The following is an 11583-nucleotide window of genomic DNA, read 5'->3' as shown; positions in this document are numbered from 1 at the left end:
TTTATACTGGGATTAGATTAAACACATTTTGAATTAGGCCTCTTCTGAAAGCTATTGGTTGCACTGGATCTTTTGGGAGTATCAGTGTAGAGAGCTCTGAATCCAAGTAGACTCAGAATTGGATTTGTATAAAACTTAAAAAACAAGTACATACCCTTTTAACAGTTAAGCACCACTACGTGTAGTCCAATAAATTACATTGGAGTCAGGGGTTGTGACTAAATGTGGAAAGGTTCAGGAGTATGATTACATTTGCAAGGTTCTACACAGTGTGCAAACACTGTAGAGTCTTACAGATGTAATGTGTAAATGTAATGTAGTATCATATAGAGTTTCATGTCTTATCCTGTTAAAGCTTATTAACTGTTAAATGTTTAAAACATTTTATGCAGGATTCGCTGGCCACCTTTAAGAAATGGAGCAATGAATCTGTGGACGTGGTCAGGTCCTCTGGCTCTGTGTGCCATCAGGATCCCAGGTGAAGACATTGTTTTCATTATGACTGATGTACATTACACGGAAACACTAAATATCACCAGTCCTGTACAGATGGCTAAAAGAAAGTGTAGATTGAAAATCCTCTACTTATGTCACTTTTATATCCTGTGATCAGAGTGTGTGAAGAGCCAGCCTCAGCACCGCCTCATACATGGCCAGACGACATCACCCAGTGGCCGGTGAGCAGACACACTAGTTTATAAATTAGTGTCAAACATTTTTGTTCTGTGGTTAATCTAAACCAAAGTATTTTTTCTTGAGTGTTTCAGAGGAAACATCCAACAATTGCTGTTATTTCTAATCACGTCCTTTGGCAGGTCTGCACATATCCCAGGAAGTGGAACAACACAGGCTACAGACACATGGACTGTACTATTAAAGGGCGACCGTGCTGCATAGGCACTAAGGGCAGGTGGGAATGATTTGTAGAAATCCCTTTGGTTTTTAATCATGTTCTTGGTTGACTGCCTCATCACTGCCATGTCCTGTGGAGTCAAAACTGAATCCCATTCTGTAGGGGTGTAACGGTACATGTATTCATACTGAAAATCTTCGGTACAGCCCTGTCAGCTCAGTTACGCTCGTGCACCGAACACATGGAGACTGTTTATGAGTGGTAATAAGTGTGCAGTGCATTTTTCTGTAGTTCAACTTAAACACACATCACCAGGACAAAACAGAGAGAAGTTCCAGCTATCACTCTATCTGGGGTCACTAAGGTTGCTTATTCTGATACAGTGGTGAAAGAAAGGTGGACCGAACCAGAACTTTGTTAGTGTTTGAACTGGAATAAGGTACCGAGCTCACTCTGGACCAGAAACAAGCTGAATTTAAACATCTCTGGAACTGGAGAACAATCAGCTGATGTCCAAATGGCTGCATGTAGCATTCAGGCAGTCCAAACGCACCACTATATAAATGAAATGTGTCCTGGGATTTCCCAACCGCTGGGGTTTTATGCTGCATTCAAGTAAGGCTGGACGGTATAGAAAAAAAGCATGTTGATAAAATACAAATTATATTGATCGATATTTATAATTATACCTTAAGTGCAGCCTGGCCATTTTATGCTGTTGCTTAGCAACAGATTTTTAGATGCAGTACTCGCAAACACTGAATTTAAACTCAACCCTTTATTCAACCAACTTTTTACCAAAGCTGCAAGTTTTTAAAAAAGAAAAAACGCTTGCTCTCTGAACTCTTTGAAGGGGGCGGAGCTTAGTGATGGATCATTCCTGGGTCTGTGTTTGTGATTGGTTGGGAGGATGTAATGACTGATATTAACCTACAAGGCTAAAATGTATAAGGAAGGAAAACTTTTATTCTATTGAACTTTTTATTTTTATTTTATTCTCAGTGTCTTTACAGTCTTATAAAATGAATTTACAGTCTTATAAAATGAATTGTAATCGGCTACCATGACCATTTTAAAGTGGTTATATTGTTGCATCATCCTTCATTGACTGTTGACTTAGCCTTTATTATTAATAAAAACTCAAACTAGATCTCTTGTCAGTTTTATAGTGACCACTATTTGTTTGCTTCTCTTGGTTAAAGTGAACTAAAAATGTACCAAACCGTGATTTGCGTGTACCTGTGCCGTTTTGTGTGTCCCCCTGTAGATGTGAGATCACAACCAGAGAGTACTGCGCTTTTATGCATGGTTACTTCCATGAGGAGGCCACGCTCTGCTCACAGGTAGTGTGCCTGTTTGCGTCAGGACTGTGTCTCCGTTGGTGTTTTTTAGCGTGTTTCTGAGCACTCTGTTCTGACGCAGATCCACTGTCTGGATGATGTCTGCGGCTTGCTGCCCTTCCTGAATCCAGACGTTCCTGATCAGTTCTACCGACTGTGGCTGTCGCTCTTCCTCCACGCTGGGTGAGAACAGAAGCAACCACCAACTATCTCTCACTAAATACTTTTTACTGGGGAAAATTCGAATGCAGCTCTTGACCACAAAGCTTCTTTGTGTTCTGGAGGTTTAAAGACATTATACTGTATAGACTTTTAAGTTAAATAAATTGTTTCATCTAAGCTTAAACGGCCTAAAGGATGAGTCTTTTGAGTAATTTCCTATATCTAATCACTCTAAATATTCGGGTTATTTTTTTGGGTTCGGAGCACAAGGGACATCCATCAGGTTTACTTTTTTTAAAATGGTCAAACGGACCAAACGAGCTTAGTGGAAATAATGGCTTTTGTGCAATGAAGAGATTGAAATACCACAGCAGTCTTTCTAACTGATTCTTCCCTCCCTGTGTGTGTTTGTATGTTAAGGCTCTTTCACTGTGCGGTGTCAGTGGTGTTCCAGATGACCATACTGAGGGACCTGGAGAAGCTGGCAGGTTGCGCACGCATCTCCATCATTTACATCTTCAGTGGCATCACCGGGAACCTCGCCTCTGCCTTGTTCCTGCCCTACAGAGCTGAGGTGAGCTCTGTCTGGGCATATATCTGTACATGGGCACACACAACATCACAGAGGAACCCATTTTACTACTTATTTTATTAACGCCTTAAGCTTAGATCCACACGTTACCATGCAAACGGCTACAATCCCCCTCCAAAGTGTCTCGTCAGCTGAGCTGTTGGGAAGCGGAAGCTGTCCTCTTAGTGCACAAGATTAAAGCACGACAGAAAGTGGTTACAGTTGGCTATAAAAAAAAATAAATCAACTTAGCATGTAGAAGAAAAGAAATTGGCTTGATTACCAGGTCTATCCTCACATGTGAGGTTGGAAAGTCCACTTTCCTTATTAGGAGATTAGCCTAATGCCGTTGTGAGTTAACAAAGGCCACTGCCACAGTACTTAATGAAGGGGATTACTTTTTTCAGTCTAATTAAATACAATTGTAGCAAAGGTCAGACTTGGCTGGCGTTCCCCCAGCTCCGCACGTCTATGAAGAAGTTAATCACGAGACTTGCCCAAAGAAATATCATCATTTATGTGGCGTATAATTGTAGTGTTAAATTGAAATATTTCTTAAATGGAGGGGAAAAAACCCATTTATGCCATAGTTACTTTTTTTGCTTTAAGATATCAGTGAAGAGTCAGGTCATGTGACGTACCGTGACACCAGAGCATGAACCCTTAGCATCCGGCTCTCCTCGTCCCTGAGGTCTTTAAATACCAGGAATAACCCGAGGAAGCACATGCAACACACGACACATGCCGGTCAGTCCACTTAAAGAGGTGCTTTAAGTGGATTATACTGTAAGCACTTAGTCATGGAGCATTCATCATCCACGGTAAAACCACCCAAACGGCAACACAGGATGGAATGAGAATAATTTTCTCTAGTAGGATAGCAATGCATGTTTTAATGATGCAGTAAATGTAGATTTTTTTAGGTGTGGGGCTTTTAACAGATTTTATTATTCCTTCACCCCTTTTTAAACCAAAGAATAAAGAATGAATGTGCTGATTCTAAACATCTGTGTTTCAATGAATACAGTAAGGAACGGTAAACAAATTACCCGTTATTGCTACTTTTGTGGCTCCTAGTGGGAGACAGCAATAGATGGCTGGGGAACTTGCTTGGCTGATGGCCGAGGACAAAGCTGCCTGTAAGCCCGACACATGCAGATAAGTAGAGAACAAAACGAAGCAAGAGAAAAAACTGCAGACATGTTTTGGTCCAAAGGTTGAACTTCAGCCTTGTCTGACTAACAGCTTTGACTGGCACAAAGTTAGTGTTTTAGGTTTAGTAGTATTATAATTAATATTGTATAATATTATTGTTTGCATTATAGTACTTTCTTAGTTTAATGTATTAAATCATGAGGTTCACTGTGAAAACGCAATGTAAACTACAGTAAAAATAAATCTTTAAAGAAATAAGAAAATAATATGAAGTAAAAAATGTTATTTTTATTTAATCATATAATGTTTTTGTAATGCGATAACTAAGATATTGTCTTTCCTGCTCCAAGACAGTGAATATAATTCCTTGACCTCAACTCCAAAAAATGATACAAGTTGTGCTATTTACGTGCCAATAGTTGATTTTGATATTTTTAACATTCCAAAATTCAATAATATGAATATGAATGAATGGGGATTGTAGTGTGAAGCTCTTTTGGGTCCTCAGGACTTGGTAAAGCACTATACAAGTGCGGGCCATTACCATTTAACATGCTGATAACTTTGAGCATGTCAAACATGGCCGCATGCATTTGGAAAGTAGCACACAGAGCGTCTAATTCTGTTACTGCTCACCAGAGTCGGTGCTGATTCAGTCAGTGTTCCGGTTTGATATTTGATGAAAACACGTTGAGCAACACTGTGTGGAAACAGTGACCCTGAAGTGGAGCTTATAGATGTCACTTGCCAAAAAGGACTTAGAATGAAGAGGACGTCCTGTTCGTCTGGTTAGCACGGGTTAGTTACGGTTTATTCTGCACCACCTCAACTCATCCGCTGTAAAGAGTCACTCCAACAACACCGTTCATCCTCAAAATATCAACCAGTGATGGTAAGGATGTCAACAATCTGAGATTCAATGTTGGTGAACAAAGCCAGAAACAAAAGCAAACTGATCTGATCAGTCATTCTCTCATCTTTTGTACTGTTGGGCTGACTAAAGTCTTTCCTCTTTTACTGTATTCACCATGGGGTACCTTTACATCAATTGTTGGTTACAGACGGTTCCTTATGGGGACTTGAGAAAATGGGTACATTTATACGACTGCAGATAGTTGGGCCAGGCTTCTAAGCTCTGTTTGGTTAGCTTGAACCCACCGGTTTTTTTTTTTTTTGGTTTTTTTTGTTTTTTAACCAACTTAAAGTCTAGATTAGAGAGCTTCAGCAGAACAATATCAGAGATGTGTGGTCAGGGATGAAGGACTTCACGGGTCTTGGGTCCAGAGACCTGAAGGCCTGTGCAGAGCAGCTCTTTGGGACTCTGCAGCATTTCTTCAACCTTCACCTGTTGCCCTGACATCCCACATCACACAGGTCCTAGAGAGACTCCTGTTGGCCCACCTGAGTAAGCAAACAATTACAGATTCAGTTCACCTATCATCATGCCAGTAGAGTTGAAAACTCCATCAAACACCTGCTTCAACAAACCATCTATCATCTGGACAAGGACAGCGCTGTGATGATCATGTTTTGTGATGTCTGGGGTGCATTTAACACAATTCAGCCTCACTCTAATTGGCTTTGTCAGAAACTCTTGAGGAAACAGGCGGAGGCCTCAGTAATTACCTGGATCAAAGACTACCTGACCAGTTTATAAGACTAAGGATTTGTGCTTCAGGAGCACCGCAGGGAACTGTATTCACACCATTCCTTTTCACTATACCTCAGACTTCTAGTACAAGACAGACTCCTGTTATCTGCAGATAACTCTCCAGTTGGGTGTATCAGAGATGGTCAAGAAACCAATTACAGCAGGCTGGTTGAATGCTTTGTGGCATGGTGTGGACACCATCCTCTGATTTTAAATGTGAACTAAACAAAGGAGATGACTGTAGATTTCAGGAGGATTTATGACTAGCTGTTAGCCTACCGCAGCTCTAAGTATTTGGTATTAACCCTGTGCGATGAGACCTATGTCTACTGCAGTTAAGGAAATTTGTAGGAATGACAGCTGACCTGTTGATTTAAAACGGACAAACTAATAATGTATTCATTGAATGTTTTTAAGCTGGGGTGAGCATTAATTTTTTTCTTGCCTTTAATACCATGGTGTAGCATGACCAAGACAGAACGGGATGTTAAAGATTTCCTATCAGAGTTACTCCTCTGAGGCATCCAAAAAGCTGAGCTGGTGAGAAGTGCAGTGAGGTACAGAGCATGCAGGGCTGCACATAAAGAAACGGTGCCAGAGTTGGTGAGAGGGTAACCGTGCGCAGGTTCCTTGATTAAGAATTCACAGGATGTGGCGGACTGAGCTGGTCAACACGTGAATGACTCAAGGCTCTTTTAAAATATAGTTTCGATCCATTGAAAGAAATTTGTGACATTATCACTAGTAGTTCTCTTAACTAATATATAACTTAAATAGTTACTGGGTGAGTGATGTACCCTGCTCATTCAGAGTCAGTCCTATTTTTTTCTATTCCTACCTTGGACTGTGAGAATGACCTTTGCCCGTGGTGAGTGGATAACGTCGTCTTGTGTGTCTGGGACGTGTGGGTGGAGTGCCATGCTTTTCTTGGTTGTTGGTGTTTAATGTGTTTACAGATTACCCATCTGATTAGCCAGCTGACTGGGCCAAGGCTCCAAACGCAGCCCCGACGTCACTTTAATCTGCTCACCTTCCAGCCTGACCCATACCGCAGTTCTATGCCAGAACTATAGCTAAGGCACAAACTGCCTTATGTCCACTGGACACTGGTCCAGTAGACATAAACCAGCAAGGCCCAACAGTGGGAATAATAATATATAACAAATAAGGATCATAATCTGGAAATATGTCAAAACTCCTTCTGAAGGATACATTTCTTTACTTCCTCATAGGATATAAAATTCCCCATGAAGAAAGATTTCTATATTTTCTCTGGATGAATATTATTACCGAAAACATGAGAAGTAAACATGGAGAATTAACATTTCAATTGAAGGTTACAGAAGAAAACTAAAGTCTTAACATGAATAAATAACCAAGAATCAAATCTGCTGTGGATTATATGTCTACTCCCTACTAATAACATTAAGTTTAAGAGAATAAAACACAGCCTATAATACATTTGTAGGATAACGAAAAGCGTCTTACTTTTGGTCCGACGTGTCCTTTCGTTCTACTCTTCAGCTTTCTGAACTAGGTTGGTTTCTCCAAACGTATGATGGCAAAATTCATCTTAGAACAGACAGCTGCTCTGCCAACCAGGAAGTCTCCTTGCTTTGGATGCAGAACTAGATTATGCTCCTGGGAAGTGGTGCTGAAGGCCTAAAGAACACATCAGAGAGATGACTTCTATTTTCTAGCATCGTTCACCCTTACTCCTGCTCTTTGGTCTTCATGGTGTGATGTCTATTGCTTAGTGGTGCTGCAGCCTCTGGGGCCTTTCAGAAAAGGTGTGTTTATACTGATGGATGATGTGGCAGATTGTCCACAGGGAGACTTTTAAAGGTAATTGGTCGAATACTTTTGCAAGGCATTGTATGTACTTGTCAGATCTGGGTAAGTTCACTCCTTCACAAGTATGATGAAACGTCCCCAGAGCGGGTACAAATTGACATCCAGTGTCAGATGGCTGCTTCTGTGGTGCAAAACTGCAACAGTACAAAGAAGATGATTAGGGAACAAGATGACCAGTAATCTGTTTTTATCTTGCTGCAGTGTGAATGGATTTCTGATATGCTCCCATAGAAAATAAGGTTCCTTTGAACACTTTGTTGCTTCTGCTAAATTCACATTTTAACAGCTCTTATTAATAATTACCTGACATCAGGTCTTCTTTCCTCAGTAACTTTTACCCAGCAGCAACTTCATGTCATCAGGGGGAAAAAAATTACATATTTTTGACTTTCCACCTGGCAAGGCCCCAGTTGAGGCCCGTCTAGATGATAACTGGACGATTGATACCAAACGTTTATCTCTGTTTACTGACCCATTTTCCGTTTTCTCTCCCCCTCCAGGTGGGTCCGGCAGGGTCCCAGTTTGGACTCCTTGCTTGCCTCTTCGTTGAGCTTTTCCAGGGTTGGCAGATGCTGGAAAAGCCATGGAAGGCCTTCCTCAAACTCCTGGGCATTGTGCTCTTCCTCTTCCTGTGTGGCCTTCTGCCGTGGATCGACAACATCGCCCACATCTTCGGTTTTATCAGCGGACTGTTCCTCTCCTTCGCTTTCCTGCCTTACCTCACCTTCGGAACCTTTGACAAATACCGCAAGTGGGTCCTCATCGTTGTGTCCTTGCTCGCCTACGTCGGGCTCTTCTCCTCCCTCGTGGTTTGGTTTTATATTAAACCAATAAACCTCCACTGGCTGGAGCATCTCACCTGCCTCCCCTTCACAAACAAGTTTTGTGAAAAGTATGACATAGACCACAACATTAATGACGTGGTGCACTAATCTTCAGGTCATGTTTTTAAGAATTTGACAATCAGTTTTTACATTGTGAATAAAACTGGAAGCTTCCTCTCTCTCTCCCCCGGTCTATTGACTCCGTCCTAAATCCCATTCAAGTGTGCCAGTCCTCAGGCAGGACTGGTATGCCCCGGGTTTTTTATTTGTTCACTAGCAAGCAACTCCCCTGGGCCAAAGAACAAGGAAACATGGTTTAATAGAGGGTCAAGTCAATGGAGAAGACGGGAGCACCTCTGCCCAACGGTCGCTGTCCCTTTAAGTCTACATGCAATAATAACCTCGGTGGGACAAAGCACTGACTGTTTAAAGTAGTATGAAATGAACATGCATCAGACGCTTCCTATGAGTAATTCCTTTTTGCAGTATTTGGTTTCAACACTACAAAAACGGTCAGTGGTTCTGCTGCTCCTTTTTATAAAGTAAAACAAGTTTAAAGGGACAATTTTGTTTTTATTGTTGCCTGGATGCAAAGAGTGGTTAATGCGCCAATGGTGTACGTAGGTAAACGTATAGTTCACTTTTCTTGGGTTTTAGCCTCTTCTTTTGATGAGCTACACCCAGCCCAGCAAATCTGTACATGATGATCCTACACTGCAAACTTTAGTTAGTTTTTATTTTACAGTGTGGGATCCTTAAACTCTTCATTGTGTTCCCTCCAAAAGTTGCAAAAAGTGTCATTTTGCTGCTTTTCACCACTTAGATTTGGTACTGAGCTCTACAAAAGTATTCACACCTGTTGAATGGTTCCACATTTTGCCGTATCACAGCCACAGACTTCAATACATTTTAATGGGATTTTATGCAACAAACCAACTGAAAGTAGCATAGAATTCACAACCAGGAGAAAGTTTGTGGTTTATTTTTATTTATTTTTTACAAACCTCTACGAAGTGTGACATAAAGTTGTTTTCAGATCTCTTTACTCTGAGCCCCCTAAATAATCCACAGTGCAGCCATTTGTCTTCAGAGGTAATTGAATTAATAAAGAATTGTCTGTGTGTAAACTGTGTAAGACCAAGGAACACAACAGGGATAAAGTTTACCCCCAAAACACCACCCCCACCGTCATAGAGGAGAAAGGTGGTGGCAGCATCATGCTGTGGGGCGCTGAGAAGATGCTGATGATCAATGAGAAGATGGGTAGAGTTAGACATAAAGCAGTACTGGAAGAAAACCTGTTGGAGGCTGCAAAAAACGAAAGTCAGGGCCGAAGGTTTGCCTTCCTGTCTCTGTACTGAAATGTGCTATACAAATAAATTTGCCTTGCCTTGCCTTACAGGACATCGAGCCTTAACAAGCAGCCAGAACTAGAAAGGAAGGGTTTGACTGAGCCATATTAACATGTGAATATGTTCGATCTAAAGTCCAGACCTAAATACAATTTAGACTGTGCGACAAAACTCAAAAATTGATGTTCAAAGGAACTTTCCATCCAATCTGACTGCAGTAGAGCCATTTTGAAAAGAATGGGCATAACACTCTGTTTCCAGCTGATGCAGAAATATCCAAAAGACTTGCAGCTGTAAAGAAAAAAAAAATTTCTACGAAGTACAAATGTACTCCGTTCTTCACATTTTTACATTTAGAAAATGTTGAAAACCATGTAGAACTTCAGTCATGCAGCGCTTTGAGATCACATGAATTCCTCCAGCAAACGGTAAAAAAAACGTTAAGCCGTATGAATACTTGTCCAAGGCACTGTACAGCTTTAAAACCATAAACTAGTGAAACTAGTCGTGTCTTTTCAGTGTTCTGTTTGGAAAATAGAGCTGTCCAAATTCCAAAAAACCTTGGAAATGGCCCCTTTTTTGCCATCTGCTGAATGAATAAAGCACCAACAAAATCCGAAGCTCATTGCTAACATTATCTTCCATACATTCCTCTAAACAATCAGCTGGAATAGTTGGAGTGAAATATCAGCCATCGCCTCTGAAGCCACTTGCTGCCTTAAACAGAGATGCCTCACTCTCCCCGCAGATACCTTTTTTTTTTGGGATGAATTTGGATGAATTTAGTGAATTAAACGGCAAACTCTGCTACCAAAGTGACTTCACATGCTGCGTTGTTATGCTCCGATATTCAGCTTGTGGTTCGCTGCCACAAACATGTTGTCCCTCAGCACATCTTTAAATTTGTGTGATGCCATGTCACAATTCCTCATGGTCATATTTATTGTAGGGTTAAACTCGCCAAGGCTTTTCTTGTTGTTGAATTTTAAGTTGTACCTCTGAGCTAAGACGCTTGGTCCAATCGCCCCTCTTTATTTGGGTCCCAGCTTGTTGCCTTGGTTGGTTCATGACTTTCCATGTTGCTGTTTTGACGGCTCCCCCCGACAATGTGAGCAGGGTAGGCGTAAGAACCCTGACAAGTGAGAAATTCAAACTGGATGGGACTGTTTTTTTTTTTTTTTTTTTTTTTTTTTAAGTATTTGGCTATGCGTCGGCCTGCTGTCTGAAAATGCCACGGTAATGTTGTGAGGAGGGTTGTGTGGGCGTACGTCATAAAATCACAGTAGTCAGTGAGACGGACTCGCCAGTCATCTGGTATTTGTGAGAAAACAACGATAAACGGGTAAATCAGGACGCTTCCTCTGCCGTTTGATGTTGGAGCAGCTGGAGCGGCTCACGTCAACCATCAGGACTGTAACCTGCTGTCCGTTAGGACCAAATCATTCATGTTGATTTTTTTTTTTTTTTTTTTTTTTTATATATATTTATTTAAGGGGGAAAAATGGGAAATTTCTATTGAAGCTAAGGTGATGGCTTTGATACTGTTCTGTGTTGATTCACTTCTATTGCATCTGTTAAAAAATGTACATTTTTAAAGAAGCCACGTTAAAATAAAAACACCACTGCATTGAACTTGTCTTTAAAGTTTTTTTTCTTGTTTTAGTCTTTTTTTTTTTTAATTGCTATCAATTTCTCAGTTCAAATATTAACATCATCCAAACTTCAAAACCTTTTAGTTAAAGCCACTAATATTAGAGGTTTTGCCAGAACTGCAGCGGCCCAGTTTTACAGCTCTGGGACCAGTTCTATAGGTGAAGTTCT

At 40.9% G+C, this 11583-nt stretch overlaps 1 protein-coding gene and 1 long non-coding RNA gene across 2 annotated transcripts in view; one reads left to right on the top strand and one right to left on the bottom strand.

Annotated features, from left to right (window-relative positions):
* The window catches only part of LOC118558986, a 9994-nt gene extending 2779 nt beyond the window's left edge, over positions 1 to 7215 (bottom strand). Inside the window, exon 1 of the long non-coding RNA XR_004928582.1 lies at positions 5516 to 7215. This is a non-coding gene — a long non-coding RNA (uncharacterized LOC118558986). The remainder of the gene's footprint in view (positions 1 to 5515) is intronic.
* Positions 1 to 11394, top strand: part of LOC105919945 (inactive rhomboid protein 2) — a 49460-nt gene extending 38066 nt beyond the window's left edge. The window contains exons 12-18 of the mRNA XM_036129609.1: positions 393 to 478; positions 614 to 677; positions 816 to 910; positions 2121 to 2196; positions 2276 to 2376; positions 2776 to 2929; positions 8087 to 11394. Coding sequence (XP_035985502.1) covers positions 393 to 478; positions 614 to 677; positions 816 to 910; positions 2121 to 2196; positions 2276 to 2376; positions 2776 to 2929; positions 8087 to 8518 — 1008 coding nt within the window. The 3' untranslated portion in view covers positions 8519 to 11394. The remainder of the gene's footprint in view (positions 1 to 392; positions 479 to 613; positions 678 to 815; positions 911 to 2120; positions 2197 to 2275; positions 2377 to 2775; positions 2930 to 8086) is intronic.
* The last annotated feature ends 189 nt before the right edge of the window (positions 11395 to 11583 follow it).

This window comes from Fundulus heteroclitus, unplaced genomic scaffold (assembly GCF_011125445.2).
Source record: "Fundulus heteroclitus isolate FHET01 unplaced genomic scaffold, MU-UCD_Fhet_4.1 scaffold_192, whole genome shotgun sequence".
Lineage (NCBI taxonomy): Eukaryota > Metazoa > Chordata > Actinopteri > Cyprinodontiformes > Fundulidae > Fundulus > Fundulus heteroclitus.
The sequence above is the reverse complement of the archived record's forward strand: the minus strand, read 5'-3'. Positions and strand labels throughout refer to the sequence as shown.